We start from the raw sequence: 20,948 nt of genomic DNA on the forward strand, positions 1-20,948 counted from the left end.
AGCGCTGATCAATGCTTTCCGTCGACTTGACTATGACCTGACGGTGGAGGCTCAGGTGCACATGTCCTTGTGCTCACACAGGTCCTCATTTCGGCCTCGCTATCACTGTGTCATGCATTACTGTAAGTCACTACTTCGTCTCTGTCTTCAGAAGGCCATCTCTCTCTGGGGAGACGTCTCAGTCCTCCCCCCTTCGGGTGGCTCTGTCGGGATGCACAGCTTGCATCGCGCACGTGTCCAAAGGCGTCTTGCACGTGGCCAACCTGGGGGATAGCAGGGCTGTGTTGGGTGTACAGGAAGCGGACGGATGCTGGTCTGCAGTCAGCCTCACCAATGACCACAACGCGCAGAACCCGGACGAGGTCCAAAGAATTCTGGGGGAACACCCGGGGTCTGAGTGGAGGACGGTGGTCCGCCACGATCGCCTGCTGGGATTGCTCCTGCCTTTCAGGGCTTTTGGCGACATCCGCTTTAAATGGAGCGCTGAGACACTGAGTCGGATGTACGAGACTCGCGCAGATGTCCTGTCTGTGGTCAGCGAGGGAGCCCGGACGCTGCCGCCACACTACTTGACCCCGCCTTACCTGAGCGCCGAACCGGAGGTCACCCAGCACCTCATCACACCCTCGGACAAATTTCTAGTGTTAGCAAGCGATGGACTCTGGGAGTTGATGCACCGACAGACAGTAGTCCAACTGGTTGGCCAACACATCAAAGGTCAGACCGCAGTAGAGATTTGTGGGTACATTTTTGCGACGCTGAAAACTTTTGTCATCACTCAGGCCTTCAGCTGCAGAAACCCATAACTCCCACTGTGGGCATGACCCTGGCTGACCTGCAGCGCCTCCTTTTGGAGAGGAAGGGGCGGGTCCAGTCGGTGCTGGAAGACCAGAATGCCGCAACCCACTTGCTGCGCCATGCCCTGGGTGATGACGGCTACGGAGCAGTGGCGCCAAACCGGCTCACCAAGATGCTGAGTCTCCCAGTAGAGCTTGCTAGGAGGTACCGCGATGACATCACTATTACGGTTATTCACCTGAACGAGCCTGACTTTTGACTTGAACGACTTGTTACTACTAGCAACACAAAGAAAAGGAAACTGAAGGAGAGGTGCGATTCTAAGGGGTGGCATTGGCAAGTGGCATAAGACAGCAATGAAAACTGCAGCCACACCCTAAGCCTACCAGATGGTGACAAAAAACTGTCAATAGCTATAAGGAACAATGTTAAACTTTGAAAATATACTGTACATACAAAACAAGTGTACATTATAGCGGATTGGAACCATCAGATGAACAAACAAGGGACATTATATATAGCAAATTGTCTTTGTATACATGCGTTTATCAGGGGAACACAGTTGAGACTTTGAAGACATTATAAACTAAATTTTAATAACAAATTCAAGGATTGTAAAAAAGAATGTCTCTTTGTGACTTGAAAATAAAGTTTAATCAAGGGTTTACAAAATCAACATGACTAGAAAACTGCCTCCTCACAGCTCACAGAGCTCACTCATTGAGTCGACTGTACAGGTGGAGCTCGATGGAGGCCACACCCACAGCATTTGAACCAAACGCAAACAGGAAGTAGCTTACTGTGTATTCGAACACACTAAAACATGTCCAGTCATCGGCGTGGTGGTGGGGCTAGCAACTGTGTGGCCGTGGCGGCCTCCGGGAACAGGTTGTGGTAGGTTGGCAGAGGGACGTATGACGCAGTGATCATCTTGCCTGGGAAAAAAAAGAGGCAGGTCATTCAGTGCTATCACTGTAAAAAGATGGCTGTTATGTGACAAACCTACCTGCAAAGTAACGTCCATGAAGAGCACTGACAGCCGCCATGGCAGCAGGGAGGGATGGACACTTTACGTACACGTTTCCCTGGAGACGAGATCATTGTCAATAGGGACAACTCCATGTTTACTTTTAAAGATCAGGGGTGAAATGTACCTCCAATGAGTTCCTGTCGACATAGATGTGCACGACTCCTCCGTGTTTGTTACACTCCTCTATGACATCATGCTGGATGTCCACTTCCCAACCAGGATGTTCCTCACTGAAAAAAATGAAACAATGTGTTAAAATTATTTTGGCCTTTTTGCAGCTTTTTCTTGTTACGCTAGCTCATTATGAGTCAAAAGAAAGCAATGGTGAAGAGATGTGCGATCTGAAACATTCAGGAAGTATCCACCGCATTTGTCGGCACTGCATCCCTGTATATTGGAAGCGGAATTCTTCACTATTTGATTTCCATTCTTTGGGTTACGAATCCATTCAGAATAGATTCTCAATTCAACATGATTCTCCTAATATATTATTTGGTACACTGTAAACATAAAACCTTTTCAAAAAGATTACAAGCTCTTCTTAGCTGTTAACATTTTTTACAATTTATTTTCATTTGCTATATTTACATTATGTTAAATAAAATAAAATCGAGCAACCGCACTCCAACTGAAACCCAGCTTTACAAAACTTTGGATACACACTTACAAAGCAATCAAGATAAATACAATACAACAAAAAGTAAAATCAAAAATTAATGCAGCATTATCAATAATAACTATAGTTTTTGACCCAAAAATTGGTTCTCGAAAGTGGAAAAAAAGAAAAAAAAAAGAAAAAAGATTCACAAACATGGATCGATTTAAAAGTGAAATATATATTTTGATTTGGATGTCAAACTATTTTTTGAGCACTACTACTGTATAGAGCTCTCCACTGTAAAGTGTACAAACCTACTAAATTCTCAACTTGTGAAGCCTGGAACCCATTACTCATGTTAGCATTGTTTCTAATAGAACATGTACTTTAATATACAAACTTTATTTCATAAACCCTCTTTAAGATCCAATTAAGGTAATAAATTAAGGTTGTAAGTAACTTGTGGTATTGTTTGAAGCTGGAGACAATTAATTATGGCCGTGTAATTTTCATCAGATTCAGTAATGAGAATTCCCTGTCAATGTTTTTGAAAATGGTGCATCGTTCAATGGGAGTGTAACCAAGCCTCTTTTTAAAACCATTAAGTGTATTTTTCAAACAAAAGATCTTCTACAACAGTAAAGATTTGCCATTTTTAACTAACACAGGGGAAAGCAAAAGAGAAAGCTAAAAAGCAAAATAGCAGTCACGGTTGAATAAGTTTACTCGAGTGAACTATTGTGTAGAACACACAACCCCCATTGCTGAACATTAAAAAGTTCCTAAAAGTGCTGGAAGAGACACAATGGTGGATATGCAGAAGCACACCTTTTTTTGGACTATAAGTCGCAGTTTTTTTTCATAGTCTGGCCAGGGGTGCGACATATACTACGGAGCGACTTGTATGTGAAATTATTAACACATTACCATAAAATATCAAATAATATTATTTATCTCATTCGCGGAAGAGACAAAGGAAATGTCAGCAATCGTCACATACACGTCAACCAATAAGAATTCAGCGGGGGAAGGTCCCGGCAGAAGTGCAATGTGGGTCATGGAATGCTAACTGCTGTATGCTACTGCCAGAGCTATTAAAATGGATCATTTCATTGTTGGCAGTAACTTACAAAAACTGAGAAGGGCGGAACAAAAAAGTGGACCGAAAAGGAAATCATGTACTGCAGATTAGAAGCTGGACGTAGTGAAATATGCAGGAGAAAACGACAAGAGGAAGCGGCGCATACCTTTGGAGTTGGCAGAGTTGTTCAGAAGCGACACCGAGGAAGAAGATTTCATCAGATTTATCGATTAGGAGTGACGGACTGTTTGGTAAACGTACAGCATGTTCTATATGTTATAGTTATTTGAATGACTCTTACCGTAATATGTTACGTTACCATACCAGGCACGATTTCCGTTGGTTATTTATGCGTCATATAACAAACTTATTCAGCCTGTTCACTGTTTTTTATTTTAAATTGCCTTTCAGATGTCTATTCTTGGTGTTGGATTTTCTCAAATAAATTTCTCCCAAAAATGCGACTTATATACCAGTGTGACGTATATATGTTTTTTTCCTTCTTTATTATGCATTTTTGGCCGGTGTGACGTATACTCCGGAGCGACTTATAATCAGAAAAATATGGTAAACGTTGGCTTTAGTATGTGTAAAAGTGCGTACCTGTTGGGGTTGAACATGTTGGACAACTGGAAGCAGTGTGTGGCCAAAGGCTGGGAGGGAAGGCTCAGAGCGGGGGGGTTCATGTTGAGGTTGAGAGCTGGATTCATGGCAGCTGGGAGACACAAATCTTTAGTCACATGACCTTCGACCAGCTAAAAGCAAACTAAATAATGTCGGTGTACCTGAGACGGCTGCCATTGCTCCTATAGCAATGGCTCCACTCATCTGCAGTGCCTGCTGGGCAGCAGGAGGGATCTGCAGGCCCGTACCTATACCAAACAAACATTTAGAAGCAGAACTACAAAACTGTAGCAATCGTGCAGGCTAACCCTCTGCCAGGCGGGCCATGAGCTGCAAGCGTCCGGTTGTTCCGAGGTCGATGCCGCTGCGATCCAGTTCGTCGTTGTCAAGAAATGAGGCAGCGCTAGAGCCATCGCTCCTCTCTGTCACGTGCCCCAACTTCATTGGTCGACCTGCGAGCTCGAAGCCATTGAGCTGCTCCAGCGCTTTCTTAGCGCACTCTGCGTCTGCAAACTGAGTTTGACAAGTGGTCAGCCTCAGGGTTTGTCAAAACCAGGTAAGCCTCGGCTAGGGCTGGGCGATATATACGATATATCGCGGGTTTGTCTCTGCGCGATATAGAAAATGACTATATCGTAATATTCAAGTATACGTTCTCACGCAGGACCTTTAGCTGCGGGCGTACACTTCAGGCTCTTCTCGCTTTTTCCTGTGTTTCCTCGCAGAGAAGCAGGCGCACATTCGTCACAAACTGTCACGTCATACATCACATACACGCCCTCACCCAGCAGAGAGACAGTGGCGTGGCTAACGTTAGCTGCTAACGTAGCCGTACGAGAGAGAGATGGTGCGGATCTGGTAACAAATGAAGACTTAATTCCCAAGAAAAACTGCAGGGTTTCCATCGTCTGGCGGTGGTTCGGCTTCAAGTGGGAATATGTCGAACAGACAACCGTAATTTGTCAAGTGTGGGGGGGGGGGAAAGCGTTGCTATAAAAAGTAGCATTACAGCTAATATGTAGCATCATTTGTAAAGTCACACGCTCGAGAATGAAGAGAATTTCACAACCTTAGTAACATACCACATAGTGAAGGACGAATACTATTTGATTTCCTATTATGCAGCTCATTTTTATTTGACACTTAAAATGGCTCTGACAATCTTGCAATTTATGTTTTGGAAATAACTTGAATGTTTGTGCCGTTGCTTAATAACTTTAATAAATACACTTTTGGTCAATTGACTTAGTTGTGATTTCCCTCTCTGCGTGACAGTTTAAAAGTAGCATATATTAATGCAGTATGAAGAAGAATGTTTTAATGTAGACACATAGAATCATCATACTGCTGTGATTTAAATATCGCAATATTTTTAGGCCATATCGCGATATACGATATAAATTACGATATTTTGCCTTGGCCTTGAATAAACACTTGATACATATAATTACAGCAGTATGATTATGTGTATACATTAAAAGATTCTTCTTCATACTGCATTCATACATGCTACTTTTAAACTTTCATGCAGAGAGGGAAATCACAACTAAGTCAATTGACCAAAAGTGTATTTTTTAAAGTTATTAAGCAATGGCACAAACATTCAAGTCATTTCCAAAACAAAGTGCAAGACTGTCAGAGACATTTTAAGTGTCAAATAAAAATGAGCAGCATAATAGGAAATCAAATAGTTGTGAAATTCTCTTCATTCTCTAGCGAGTGACTTTTCAAATGATGCTACATATTAGCAGTAATGCTACATTTTATAGCAACGCTTTTCCCCCCCACACTTGACAAATTACAGTTGTCTGTTTCGACATATTCCCACTTGAAGCCGAACCACCGCCAGAAGATGAAACTCTGCCGTTTTTATCGGGAATTAAGTCTTCCTTCATTTGTTACCAGATCCGCAGCTTCTTTCTCTCGTACAGCTACATCAGCAGTTAACGTAGCTCAGTAAGCTATCTCTCTGCTCTGCGAGGGTGGACACGTATGTGACGTGACAGTTTGTGACAAATGTAAGAATGTGTGCCTGTTTGTCTGTGAGGAGACACAGGAAAGGGCGAGAAGTGCCTGAAGTGTACGCCCGGCGTCGCCCGCCGCTAAAAGCAACTGCGTGGGAACGTATACTCTAATATTACGATATAGTCATTTTCTTTATGGCACAGAGACAAACCCGCGATATATCGTGTACATCGATATATCGCCCAGCCCTAGTGTCAAGTTGAAACAGACGGACACATACAAATGGTCAACAGGAAGTCAACTCATGGGACGTCACATAAACCGAAAGTGAAACAACTGATTAGACTTTAAAATAATATACAAACATATTTAAAACCACAAAAATAACTTGGCTCTTTTGAAGCCTGAACAATATTTAATGTTTCCTCTGCCAAGAAAATATATTACTCCTACTTTAGTTCTAAGTATTTGGTATGTGTGTAAGTTCTTTTTGAGCACATTAAACAATACCAAGATAAGGATAACCGTGATCATTTTGGTCAACATTACTTTATCTAGCCGTATTGTATATTGTTTTGGTTGTGTATATTTGAAGGTACCCTAGCACCTTTTTCAATAGAGGAATAACTATTGATTTTGGTTGTGATTTTTTGTTTGAGTTCAAAATTTTGCGCACAGACAAAGTATATAGTTTTGTTTTATTTATCTTGGTATTTAAAAGTTTACAATTCAATTGCAATGTTAAAATAAATGAAAAAGATAAGTTAATAGAATTTGAAAGGGTATACTTCCACTATTATTAGGTATTGTCATTACATCAGTGGTTAATTTGGTCTCAAAAATATAATGGCAATAATACTGTTTATCGACCATAATTTGAAAGTCAATATATTGTCAAACAAAATTTGTTATCAGACCAGGCCAGGAACTAGGACAAAAAACAACTCACTGTAATGAAGCCATATCCTTTGGAACGTCCTGTCTCTGTGTCCATCATCAGCTGGATTCCTTCAATCTGCCAACACAATGACTGTCTTAGTAACTATTCTGAAGGGAGCTTTGGACTTTTACATGTTTATGCCAGGCTTAGCTCACCCTGCCAAACGGCTCAAAGATTCCTCTCAGCATCTCCTCGGTGATGTTGAAGTGCAGCGAACCAATGTAAAGCCTCATCGGTCCTGACGATCCTTTCTGCAGGTTGTTGGCTGCTGCGGCTGCAGCGGCCGCTCTGTTCTTCTCAGCCTAGATACACAAGTTTTTAAAGCTGTAAAGCTAATGCCAGCTGGTAACCAAAAATAAATTGCTATGCTACTTTACTAATAGTATGCACATAGTTTAAAAGTAGCAGATGATGTTAAAAACATCTTGTTCCGCACCTGTGAGGCCTGCACAATGATAGGAACTCCCAGCAACCTTTGCCCTGTCAGACCAATGGCCAGAGGAACAGAACTGGCTTCCACAAACTCGATGTAAGCAATACCCTTCGACCTGCGGGAGTTCCTGTCTGAAATCATCCTGACGTCTCGGACCTGCAGAACATTGGAGGTTATGTTCTGAAGAGTAACACCTAAAGGCAAAGCCCGCTTCCTGTTGGTGTGAGCTTCTTACCTTGCCTACAGCAGAGAAAAAGTCTTCCAGGTCTCGAGGTCGAATGCGGGCTGCCAGCTGCATGCAGAACACAGTCCTGGCATCTCGCTCTTCTGGAGTCAAGTTGTCGGCTGGCAACCTGAGTTTGAGTTTGGGTTTATTTAAAAAATGCAATGACAATTTCCAGTTTCTCTATTCAACATGTTCAAAAATGAGTAGGAAGAAACCGAGCTTATTTAATCCTAGCCCTTTTTCCTTTACAGAGCAGTTGCTAACACTTTTGTTCTTTTACTGTTATTGTATTCACAATATAAGTAAGTATTAACATAAAAACATAAATATTTAGTGAAGTAAGTTATATTTCATATGGTGAGATAAATAAGATTATCTAGAAAATGAATGGATAAATTCTGATAAACTCAGCATGGTTCTTTGTACTTTGTAAACACTTAAAGTTTGAAGAGTTTCTTGAACTGGATAATAATAGTACATAGTTTGATGTATTTGCTAAATCTATTCCATAATTTAATTCCACATATTGATGTACTCAAGGTCTTAAGTATTGTACGTGCATTAAAATGTTTTAAATTGCATTTCTGTAAGATTATATTTATTTTCTTTTGTTAAAAACTGGTGTATATTCTTGGGTAGCAGATTGTACTTTGCTTTGTGCATTATTTTAGCGATTTGCAAATTCACTGTCGTAGAATTTCATTATTTTCGATTCAATGAGTAAAGGGTTTCATTGTTCTCTATATCTAACATTATGTATTATTCGAACTGATCTTTTTGTAATGAACTGTACTTTTGTAGTTATTTCCCCACATTTCTGCACAATAACTCAGATATGGTAACACTAGCAAGCAGTAGAGAATATGGAGTGATTTTTGGTCTAATGCATGTTTAGCTTTATTCATTATTGACGCGTTTCTTGTCTTCTTATGTTGTATATTTTTTATATGAGATTTCCAGTTCATTTTATTATCGATCATACCTAGAAATTTGGTTTAATTTACTCCTTCAATTTCTATTCCGTCTATTTGTGTTCGACTTTCCCTTCGACTGTTACCGAATAGCGTTATTTAAATTTTACTGAGGTTTAAGGATAGTCTGCTTTTGTCACACCATCTTTTTTATTTGTTAATTCCTTCTGTTATTTTTTGTAATAGCTTTTTGTGTGTTCTCTCTTGAACAAAACTCTGTTGTATTGTCGGCAAATAATACTAACTTTAAATCTTTTATAACTAAACAATTTCCCTTGTGGATCATTAAAGTTTGTCTAAGTCTAACAAATGTCATTTAATATAAATGTTGAACAATGCTGGTCCTAGTATTGATCCCTGGGGTGCACCACAGGATATATTTAGCATAGGAGATGTGTGTTCGCCAAGTTTCATGTATTGCTCCATGTTGGTTAAACCTGCTCACAAAACAAAAACTTCACGAAAGTTTAGTTTATTTTACACATTTTAATAAAGTCTCACCTGTTTGGACTCCTTTCCCTCCTGATGGGACTTCTGCTCTTTGACCGCTTCCTCCCTTGCCTGGACACACACACAAACCTGTTTCACAATGTCCTCTTTCTGCTTGTATTTAATTTGTTTATTTGGTCAGCGACTGCAAGCTCATACTTACGATTTGTTATAATCTCTATAGCGCCCTCCCCTCTCGCGACTACGGCGGCGCTCTCTGCTACGACTCCGCCGTCTTTCCTTGCTGCGTTTTTGCTCGCGGCTGCGACTTCTCTTTCGTTCTCGACTCTTGCTACGCCTCCGGTCACGACTGCGGCTGCGCTTTTTCCTGCTGGAGTAGCACCCGATCACAAACATGACAGCATAAATCAGAGAGGCATAAAGACAGGTGAAGTGCCGGAGCAGACAGACTGGTGTTGGTACCTCTTGGAATGTTCCTCCCCGCCATCGGGGCTGCCCATCTTGTCGTCCTAAGCGGGGTTCGACAGAGAACAGCATGAAGAGGCAGATGCAACAATCGAGGTCAGGGAGGGGGGGGGGCAAGAGAGAATATAAACAGGTGAATGAGTTACATTAAAACAGACTGCTTTGTGTGCTGGGGGAGGGGGTCAGAGGTCAGGTCAGTCGGGCAGCCGGCTGGAGATCCGGCAGCAGACAGACACTCCACAGTCCAACTCGGACTCTTCTTCCTCAGTGGATGTTGGGCTGATTTTGGGTTGATGGGACTCCTCTGAAGGGCCCTGGAGCAGACAGGAGTCTCAGTCACTCAACTAAGTAACCAGAACCAAGCCCTCTACACTAGCCCTCATTGCCACAACTACTCGGAACCAGAACCACCAGTTTGACACTACCGTCCACACCTTATGATAGATAGCAAACATATCATCTGATCTAGTGCTGCCAACTACAGACACCTGCATCCAGCCAATCATGTCCTACACCACTGTTCTGACTACTTCACAACCTAACCAAGTCCCAGTCAGAGTTTTAACAAGCTTTTTTTCTCACTGTGAGTCAGCACAAATAATCCAGGCAGCTTTGAACGACAAACACACAGTGTCGTGACAACTTTGCTTCCGTTTCACAGCCTTCTTGGTGGACAGTAACTTCTTAGGCCTTTCCGACTTCAACAAACTAGGCCACACTTTTTGTAGCAGCGTTATCCTTTTGCCCTTCAGTGACGAGAAGCTAAAGCTTTAACAAGGTTGTCCTTACACGAAGAAGCTCGCAGCAAACACCAGGCTAACAAATACAATGTTTTGCCATCCCATGATGCTCTCGGGATGAGGGTGCCATCATGTCTATGAGGAAGCTCTCGTCCCATCCTCGACTGGTCATCAGGGGGTTTGGGCCAGTCTACTATGGGGACCATGGTAGAGCAATGCATGATGGGGCTTTTTACTACCTTCATGTCTGTGACAGATCACACTGGCATTCAGGGGAGTAGAGGTGAGAAATCGTTAGGCAAGTCTACAAAGAAAGATAGATGTGCATTTATTCATGACAGTTGATCATAATATAAATTTCATCATGCTCAGCAGGACTGTACTGCTCTTTGTCGCAGGAAGGTCACCACTTTTGCTTTACATACATCTCGATTGTATCATGTTTCAACATTAGAAGTGAGTACAAACAGATTTTTGACTGACTGCCTGAACAAATACACACCAATTATAAGTAATCCGTTGTTGGCACAGTACATTGGAGTAACGGGCTCAACATTAGGCACAAACTGGGGCTGGAAATTTCTTTATAAAAATATTTGAACATGCGAAAACAAGTTCTGATCATGTTTTTTCTTTGTGTTACAAATTCGTTTGGAGCATGTAGCCGTAGAGTTGTGCAGGCACTTCTTGTGAAAGTTGTATACATAACAAGCTGAAAATAGATTTAGTGTAAGCTATGACAACAGCGGTACGACAGTAGTGGATGAAACCGTGACTGCAACACATAGTGGCGGCTGGCCCCTGCCGGGCACATTTCCTTCAAGGCAATATGCTTTGAGTGGCTTAGAAAAACTAGGGATGAAGTTTTTATACAGCATGCCCTGCCTGGATCTTGCCTTCCTTGGGGCCATGGAGAGTGCTTGCTATGCTTATTCTCCCCGTAAAGGCGGGACGGCACTTCTCGCTCCCAGTAAAACATCCAACATCTCAGGTCATCCACAGAGATCACTCAGGTGTGTCAAATGGACTTCATAAACCATTATAAATTAAGTTCTACTATTAATATCTGGTTACTTTTTGTCGTGACATGGTTCTATCTACACTTCTATTAAAAAGTAAAAAGCACTGATTCAGTTTGGATACTTTACATTAGTTTTTTGGCAATACTACACATTTCTGTATTGACCCAATACCATGTAGTTACAGGGCAGTCATAATTGGTCATATCAATGCTGATATTGATGCTTCAAAATTTTAAGATCTGTAAATGATACCATTTTTGATCACAATTATAATCAGACAAAAACAGGATGGCGGTGTAACGATAGCAATTAAATAAATGATTTCCTACTACTGGTTCTGATTTAAATATTTTGTTTTTGTCCTTTTTCCCAGTAGAGTGGAAATACAAGTTTACTCTGTATTATATCTATTATCTTATATATCTGGGCAGCACGGTGGAATAGGGTTAGTGCATGTGCCTCACAATACGAAGGTCCTGAGTTAAATCCCGGGCTCTGGATATTTCTGTGTGGAGTTTGCATGTTCTCTCTGTGACTGCGTGGGTTCCTCTCCGGGTGCTCCGGCTTCCTCCCAACACCAAAAACATGCACCTGGCGATAGGATGATTGGCAAAACTAAATTGGCCCTAGTGTGCGAATGTGAACGTCGTATATCTGTGTTGGACCTGCGATGAGGTGGCAACTTGTGCAGGGTGTACACCGCCTTCCGGCCGAATGCAGCTGAGATAGGCTTTTTTGTCCTGATGTTGTGACCTCTCTCTGTTTACATCTGTCACCTCAAAAATATACAATCTTGCTGGCTACTAATACATACTCTAGAACAGGGGTCACCAACACGGTGCCCGCGGGCACCAGGTAGCCTCTAAGGACCAGATGAGTAGCCCGCTGGCCTGTTCGAAAAATACCTCAGATAGTAGCACTTACCAGTGAGCTGCCTCTATTTTTAAAATTGTATTCATTTACTAGCAAGCTGGTCTCGCTTTGCTCGACATTTTTAATTCTAAGAGAGACGAAACTCAAATAGAATTTGAAAATCCAAGAAAATATTTTAAAAACTTGGTCTTCACTTGTTTAAATAAATGTATTTTTTAATTTTGCTTCTTAGAACTTTCCGAAAGACAATTTTAGAGAAAAAATACAACCTTAAAAATGATTTTAGGATTTTTAAACACATATACCCTTTTACCTTTTAAATTCCTTCCTTTTCTTTCCTGACAATTTAAAATTTAAAGCCCACCAGGCTGCACTAAACTTTCGGTGCCTTGTTGACACAGAAGAGTACAGTGGTGTATGCGCAAAAGCTATGAAGGTTGGAAGCCTGTTTGGTTCAACTTATCTTTGTAAATCAGCCTTTTTCTGACATGAACTTAATCAAAAAACAACACAGAACACGCCTCACTGATGCACATCTGCAAATCTCACTCAGAGTTGCAGTGTCAAGTTACACACCAGAGTACAACACACTAGTTAACAGCAATGCCAGGCTTCCCATTAACTGTCAAAGAAACAGATAACAGATTTGGTGTCCAGTTCAAAGTTTGACATGATTTATTTAAAAATTTGAGAGTTGACTTTTGTATTTTACATGAGTTATTATTATTTGTACAAACATGGTGCAAAGTAATTCATGATTTGTTAAAAAATGTTAGTGGCTAGCTAGTTAAAATGGGATATTGTGATTTCAAAAGACTGTCTAAGAAGTGATCATTTGAAAATGTTCAATTTGAAAAATGTGCACTTAGAGAAAATATAAAAATAAAGTGTTGCATATTGATATTTATCTGTTTCTATATATATTTATTGTGAGGAATCATTAAGGTGATCAGTGTTTCCACAAAGATAAATATCAATTATTAATAATAAAATATAGTTAAAGGTAAATTGAGCCAATTGGCTATTTCTGGCAATTTATTTAAGTGTGTATCAAACTGGTAGCCCTTCGCATTAATCAGTATCCAAGAAGTAGCTCTTGGTTTCAAAAAGGTTGGTGACCCCTGCTCTAGAACTAGGGCTGGGCGATATGGCCTTTTTTTTAATATCTTGATATTTTTAGGCCATATCGCGATACACGATATATATCTCGATATTTTGCCTCAGCCTTGAATGAACACTTGATACATATAATCACAGTAGTATGATGATTCTATGTGTCTAGATTAAAACATTATTTTTCATACTGCATTAATATATATTCATTTTAAACTTTCATGCAGAGAAGGAAATTGCAACTAAGTCAATTGACCAAAACTGTATTTGTTAAACAGTAATTAGCAGGTGACTTTTCAAAGGATGCCACATATTAGCAATAATGCTACTTTTGGTAGCAACGCCTGTGCCCCACACTTGACAAATTACGGTTGTCTGTTCGACATATTCCCACTTGAAGCCAAACCACCGCCGGACGATAGACCCCCTGCTGTTTTTCTTTAATTCTTCCTTAATTCGCATTTTCTTTCTCTCCTATTACCACTTGCACGGCTTCACTAGCATCACAGCTAACGTTACCCATGCTGCTACCTCTCTGTTCCGCGAGGGCGTATATGACGTATGACATGGCAGTATGTGACGTGTGTAAGTTTGTGTGCTTGCTGTCTATGAGAAGGAGACAAGAAAAAGTGGGATGGGCCTGTAGTGTAATGCAGGCAGCTAAAAGCAACTGCGTGAGAACGTATACTTCAATATCACGATATAGTCATTTTCAATCTCGCAGAGAGACAACCCCGCGAAATATCGCGTATATCGCCCAGCCCAGTGTCTGGATTGTAATCATCCAAAAATAAATAGCAGTAAAATGGACAGCTTTCTACGTTGTGGCTCGGGGAGCAAACGGAGGCGACAAGAGGTAAGCAAGCTAGATGGTTAAGCTAACAAGCCAGCTTGTTTCGGTGCTTCTGACGTCTCCCCTTCCTGCAACTCAAGTGCGGCATTACAGTAAGTCAAAAAGAACAGCGAGTAGCTGAGGCGAGGAGTTGAACAAATTTTGTTTAGATCATATTTTTTTTGATATTGCATTAAAAAATTAAGAATTTATATTTTAACTAGAAAATTGTTTAAAAATTTTAATTTCCGCATTTTCAGATCTCTGCCAGGGCCTTCAGCCCATTAGTTAAACAGTCCTCAATCTAGATCACTTGTTCCTCATACCATTTCTGACATTTTCTTAAAGTTTAAACCAAATCTGCCTTTTAGGCCTACTGAAACCCACTACTACCGACCACGCATTCTGATGAAATATTAACATTGCAACACATGCCAATACGGCCGGTTTACTTTACTGAATGGCAATTTTAAACTTCCCGCAGAGTTTCTTGTTGAAAACGTCGCGGAATGACGACGTGGGCGCGTGACGTCACGGACTGTCAGGAAATATTAGCGCAGCACCATTTGCGGCTAAAAGTCGTCTCTTTTCATCGCGCAAATAAACAGTATTCTGGACATCTGTGTTGCTGAATCTTTTGCAATTGTTCAATTAATAATGGGAGAAGTCAAAGTAGAAAGATGGAGTTGGGAAGCTTTAGCCTTTAGCCACACAAACACACAGTGATTCCTTGTTTAAAATTCCCAGAGGTGAAGCTTTACTATGGATCAGAGCGGTCAAGCGAACATGGTTCCCGACCACTTGTCAACCGGCAGGTTTCGGTGAGAAAATTGTTAAAAAGTCGCCTCTTACCGGAGATCTGTGGAGTTTGCGCCGTCCTTGTATCTGCCGTGAATTCCCCCAGACAGTGGCCTCAAGACACCCATGGACACACCCCTCCGACTATCAGGTAGGGTTGGGTATCGAGTATCAAGTATCGATTGGAACCGGGACTAACTTTCCGATTCTCCCGGAATCGTTCAAAAGTTGAAATTTCGATTCCTAGTTTCCATACCCAGTCCGCCGACCGGAAAAAAAGAATAAGTCCGCCGACCCGGAAGAAGAAGCCGCTGAAAACTAATGAAGAAGCGCCCACCCCCGGAAGTGTTAGCATAGCCGAGCCTATGTAGCCGAGCGATTCAGTCAAGCATGGATAGCGGGCATCGACGGTCGAAATTGTGGCTTTATTTTACCCCAAAAAATGAAATATCGGCGAAATGTAACACGTGCGACAGGACTGTTTCGTGCTTAGGAGGGTGCACTTCGAACATTATGAAGCACCTCCGAGTTCATGGAGTACAAAAAAATGCGTGTCCCGTCTTCGAAAGAAGACACTATCTGTCCAGAACGCTCACGCATTCTGCCTAAGAAGGCGGCTATGGTCATTTTCCTAAACAAGAACTGTCTCTGATTTTATACTGTACCTGCTACTAATCTGGACTGGGATTTTTCAAGTTGTTTCTTATTTTTTGCTTTTCTGCACTTAGCCCATCAGTGGGAGCACAGTAACATGTTTAAGTACCTGCAGCATCACACACGTGTGTGTAAATGTGTTTTCATGAGGTTTCCTACAGCATCATACACTTAGGTGTAAATGTGTTTGAGGTTTTCAAAAATAAAGCTCTCTTGATGAAAATGTATTCATAATTTATATTTATATTCAAGTTCATAGATTTGATATTTATATTTTAGTTTAAAACAGCCCTGTGAGGAATTTATCGTAAAGTTCATAAAAAGTTAATAGATTTAAAATTGATAGAGAATGTCAGACTATTTCATTCAGAAAGACTGTACGTTAGCTAGCTCATTTAAAATATCCTCAACTTTTTTTGACCCTGCCTTTCTTTTTTTTTTTTTTTAAAAGAAAGAATCGGAATCAAGAATCGTCAGTAATCGGAATCGAAACAAAGAATCAGAATCGTTCGAATTCAAACGATACCCAACCCTACTATGAGGTACTATTTAATCTCACTAAAACACTAGCAACACAATATAAAGATAAGGGATTTCCCAGAATTATCCTTTCTTTTTTTCCCTAGTCCTTCGCTATCAATATCATCATCCACGAATCTTTCATCCTCGCTCAAATTAATGGGGAAATTGTCGTTTTCTCGGTCAGAATAGCTCTTACTGCTGGAGGCTCACATTATAAACAATGTGAGGACGTGAGGAGCCTTCACCCTTGTGACGTCATCGTCTGCGACTTCCGGTAAAGGCAAGGCTTTTTTATCAGCACCAAAAGTTGCGAACTTTATCGTTGATGTTCTCTACTAAATTCTTTCAGCAAAAATATGGCAATATCGCGAAATGATCAAGTATGACACATAGAATGGACCTGCTATCCCCGTTTAAATAAGAAAATCAAATTTCAATAGGCCTTTAACATGTTCAGCTATCCAAAGCAGAATGAAAGAAACAGAGTAAAGCCTCTTGCCAGTCATCCACAATCTTTGTTTTTGTGGGCGCAGCACGCACACACATGCAAACACAGATGTTGAAGCTCAAAAAGTAAACGTAAGGTGACCTGGTAGAAATGATCCGTATCAGCCCCCAAATTGTGCTGACTTGTTCCTCGTCACATATCAGACATTTTCTGAAAGCCGAGTTCAACCCCGCCCTTAACTTTTTTGAGCAATCTATAGCAGAAAGAAAGAAATGGGAAGGAAGCATTTCACAGTCATCCACTCTTTTTGCCTCTACGAGTGGAGGCTGGACCGCTAGCGCGCGCAGACACACTCTCAGGCGTTAAGGGTTTTCACGTAAACATAGGCACTTAACAGTAGAAATGATACTGATCAGGGTCTAAATCTAACCTGTTGTTTGTTATTCCATTTCAGACATTTCTTGACAGTTCTGTGAAGATTCGCACGTAATTTAGTGTTACGTTGCTAACTGACAGACATTGTAAATGACTTCGTAACTTTCTGGCAAAGATACATAATTTTTCACTTAAAATTGTTTTCATATATTTCTATTCTGGACTGTAATCAATTATGTAAAATATTATAAAGTCAGCACAGTGGAACAGGGGGTAGTGCATGTGCCTCACAATAGATGGGTTTCCGTTAGCGGCGATTACCCATAATCCTTCGAGGCAGCCGCCATCTTGTGTGTCAAAACTTTGTTTACTCGTCTGCGGCAGTTTTCTAAATATATTTCCACACTTTTGCAGCAACAATGACGTCCACTTCGGGAAATTGGAAATAAGTCGTACAAGTTCCCTACAGACAGACGCTAGATGGCGTTTGCAAAGCCAGGTATTTACAGAAATTGAAGGATATTGGCAATAAAGATCTGTATGAGATGGGGAAAGCACGAATGGACGACGGACTTGAAATGTTATTCTGATATAACTTACCCCGACATCGTCAACTATTTGGTGAACAAGGTTAGTGCCTACACTCTGGATGAGCTCAAGGGCTACAAGTCGGTCGAAGCGTACAATTACTTTGTGTGTGGATGGGTACAGGAAATGAAACTGGCTACAATGGAAGATAAATGTGTTTGTGTGTTCGTCACTCTCAGAGATCAACTGATCCGTGTTTGGTGCCATGGGTCATATCAGAGAAGACGGGTCGTGTTTTATCAGGACACTGTACATGTATGGCAGGCATTGGCGAAATATGTTCACGTTTCTGCATTGTTGTTTGCCATTGAAGCGAGCGTCAAGATGCGGGACAACACGACAGTCATACAGGAAAAATCTTGCTGGCTACTTCCATCTGCAGTCAAGAAAGTTGGGTACAAGACCATACAGGACATTAACTTCACATCCGCCAAGACAATGAAGAGAAAGCTAGACAAGGCAATCGTATCCGGATACACACCGGCACCATTAAAACAGAGGAAACTACCGGAGGTACAGAAGGGGACACAAGATGAACTGTCAGACTTGTACAGAGAATTAAAAACCAAACGAAAAATTAAGCCTGTCTTACTTTCTCTGATTCCAGGATATGCTAAAGACAATCGTCCAGAAGCACTTGATAAAAAGTACCCGAAAGTATTTTCAAAACTATATGATTCTAACTATGCAACTGCATAGTTTAGGGTTACTTGATTTAATTCATTCAAATTTTAATAAAATCGTCCAAAAATAAGCTGCGATTGCCTATATTATATATAGCAGGTTATATTTGTGCAACGACGTCAGACGTCGAGCGTTATTAAGTACAAGCACATGCACACTAGTTCCTCCTATGTTTTAATACCTATTCTAACCATAACACATTTTATCATCGATACAGAGAGCAACATAATTCAAAGTACCTGTTACAAAATGATCAGAGCAAACTTTATAATGTCGTTTTGCTGGATCAGGGGTAAATCCGACTCGATTGATTCTAGCTAGCCACAGGTTGCTCCTTTCTGTCGACAGTCGCTCGGTTTCTTTTCCCTGTTTTACTATAACCTTAGGGATATCGTAGTACTTTGTTGTTCTTTGTCCTGAATTGGCGCGGTTTACACAGCCCCAAACGACACGTGTGACCTATTCTCACAAAAATAATAACAGAGGCGTCCTTGGTTACGAGTGTTTGTTTTGACACACAAGATGGCGGACAAGGGAATTGTGGGACGGGTGTGACGTCATCGGAAACCCATGTATACTAAGGTCCTGAGCTCAATCCCGGGCTCGGGAGCTTTGTGTGGAGTTTGCATGTTCTCCCCATGACTGGGTGGGATTCCTCCGGTTACTCCAGCTTTCTCCCACCTTCAAAAACATGCACCTGGGAATAGGTTGATTGGCAACGCTAAATTGGCCCTAGTGTGTGAATAGATAGATGGTACTTTATTGATTCCGTCAGGAAAAAAAATGTGAGTGTTGTCTGTCTATCTGCGTGGGCCCTGTGATGAGATGCCGACTTGTCCAGGGTGTACACCGCCTTCCACCCGAATGCAGCTGAGAAAGGCTCCAGCCCCCCCCCCCCCCTCCCTCCCCGCTACCCTTAAAGGGACAAGCGGTAGAAATGGATGGTTAATAAAGTCAAGATAAAAAAAGGTTCTAGTACTTTTTAAATGCTGGAAGTGTTAAAATTTCAATGAGTTTGGATAAATAAAATGCATTGATTTTTCAAAGCTTTTAATAATATAATAGGAAGTAACAGCGTCTTGTGAAAAGTAACTAACTTTCCTAATATGTTAGGGATATACATTAGATATCAAATTAAATGTATTCGGGAGATGTGGTGGGGTTGGGGGGTGTATATATTTTCAAGAAATTATTTTACTTACATACATATATATATATATACACACACACACACACATACATACATACATACATACATTATATATATATATATATATATATATATATATATATATATATATATATAAAATCTGCTCAATGAGTATATCCGTTTGGCCACCGTGTTCAGAAGACTGATCTACAAAATTTGCAGGCAGCATACCCCTTCCCCTTCGAGCTGTCCTGGATGAACTGAAATGATTTTTTTCCAATCATTTTGGAACAAGCAGGTGTACTTCTTCTTCTTACTCGCCATCGCCATGTCTCTTCTTCGTCTCTGTTAAGTTTTTGGACATTACAACTTGCCATAGTTTTGGAGCAATGCATGATGGGAATCCGGATGTTGTGTGTCAGTGTATTAACGTGCCGGCTGGAATAAACACACGCTGAGAAATAGCTTGTGCCTGCCTACTTTATGGGTTACATATAAACCTATGGATAACAGAGTCATATAAAATAGTCTCCTTTTTAGGTGAGAGGATGCCAAAGGCAGTGCCTTTAAGGCACGCTCCCAATATTGTTGTCCGGGTGGAAAACAGGAGAAATTCGAGAGAATGGTTGCCCCGGGAGGGGCACTGAAATTTGTCAGTCTCCCGGGAAAGTCGGGACGGTTGGCAAGAATGCATAAAAGACCCAATGCCGTGGAGCTCATCAGGCTTTCCAGGGTAACTGAATATGTGTCCAGTAAGGTGTACATTTGCTTGGTCATGATTATATTTTTTTAGTGTGTGGAGCAGTATGGTCCGGCTGAGTGTGGCACGGCAACAGCAAGAGACGCTCACCTTTCTGTAAGGAGCTTCCAGCATCGCCTCAATATCCAGATCATCGGCCATGTTGTTTCTGCTGAGCACACACAAACATTGTATTAACAAGGATTAATAGGACATCAATTATTTACACGGTTGATTTTAAAGACAATAAATTGACACCGTGAACTTTATGGGAAGAGAAGTTGCAGCTCGTCAACTGCCATGCTAATCGTGACTTTTTTTTTTATACAGGAAACGATGTTAAAAGGTATGAAGATAACGGTTGAGACCAACGCAAAGTTCGGGTAGAGACAAAAATTTTGGGTTGTAAGGAAGAACAGGTTATGTTTAGTGTACTGGTTCACGTACTAGGACGGCTGACCAGGCTCGGCTCCGGTATAGCTCAAAGCTCAAGGTGCACGAGGCCTGCATCGGCGCGTTGCTAACTGTTAGCTCATGATGCTAGCTACTAGCGAGGCCTGCCGCCTTTACCGCCAATTCCTGCCTTTAAAGCCGCAACGCTGGTGAACAGACGAGAGGTTTACCTTGATGACAAATTCCTTGTTGGTCGGTAGTAAGTCAAATAAAAGATACAAGTGGCGCCCTGGTTAACTTGGTTCCCTCGACCGTCTGCGCGACGTAACTTCGTCTCGGAATGGCGGAAACAGAGGGGGAACTCTCGCGAGACCACCTCACAAGCGCGAGAACGGCCCCAGATTGACAGCGTTGATCAGCTTCAGAGACGTTTAAA

At 41.3% G+C, this 20,948-nt stretch overlaps 2 protein-coding genes across 13 annotated transcripts in view; one reads left to right on the forward strand and one right to left on the reverse strand.

Annotated features, from left to right (window-relative positions):
* The window catches only part of LOC133535058 (pyruvate dehydrogenase [acetyl-transferring]-phosphatase 1, mitochondrial-like), a 3,962-nt gene extending 1,130 nt beyond the window's left edge, over window positions 1-2,832 (forward strand). Inside the window, exons 4-6 of the mRNA XM_061874481.1 lie at window positions 1-81; window positions 152-717; window positions 783-2,832. The exon at window positions 1-81 is cut by the window's left edge and continues 11 nt beyond it. Coding sequence (XP_061730465.1) covers window positions 1-81; window positions 152-717; window positions 783-1,057 — 922 coding nt within the window. The 3' untranslated portion in view covers window positions 1,058-2,832. The remainder of the gene's footprint in view (window positions 82-151; window positions 718-782) is intronic.
* Window positions 1,430-20,909, reverse strand: LOC133535059 (RNA-binding protein 39-like). Of its 12 annotated transcripts, none has more exons than XM_061874494.1 (17): window positions 20,743-20,898; window positions 20,231-20,288; window positions 10,561-10,625; window positions 9,728-9,895; window positions 9,579-9,625; window positions 9,319-9,483; window positions 9,168-9,227; window positions 7,705-7,822; window positions 7,473-7,625; window positions 7,192-7,338; window positions 7,046-7,111; window positions 4,440-4,644; window positions 4,293-4,379; window positions 4,111-4,222; window positions 1,953-2,058; window positions 1,805-1,883; window positions 1,430-1,733 (listed from the first exon to the last, which is right to left on the reverse strand). In XM_061874494.1, exons 5-17 carry the CDS (start codon window positions 9,614-9,616, stop codon window positions 1,630-1,632), a joined length of 1,440 nt encoding a protein of 479 aa, XP_061730478.1. In that variant the 5' UTR covers window positions 9,617-9,625; window positions 9,728-9,895; window positions 10,561-10,625; window positions 20,231-20,288; window positions 20,743-20,898; the 3' UTR covers window positions 1,430-1,629. The 12 variants fall into 12 exon arrangements, with proteins under 12 accessions (XP_061730478.1, XP_061730473.1, XP_061730475.1 ...); XM_061874489.1 differs by having other exon boundaries at window positions 9,319-9,486; window positions 20,743-20,897; XM_061874491.1 differs by having other exon boundaries at window positions 9,319-9,486; window positions 20,231-20,291; window positions 20,743-20,897.
* Between the last annotated feature and the right edge of the window lie 39 nt (window positions 20,910-20,948).

Source organism: Nerophis ophidion, linkage group LG16 (genome assembly GCF_033978795.1).
Source record: "Nerophis ophidion isolate RoL-2023_Sa linkage group LG16, RoL_Noph_v1.0, whole genome shotgun sequence".
Classification (NCBI taxonomy): Eukaryota; Metazoa; Chordata; class Actinopteri; order Syngnathiformes; family Syngnathidae; genus Nerophis; species Nerophis ophidion.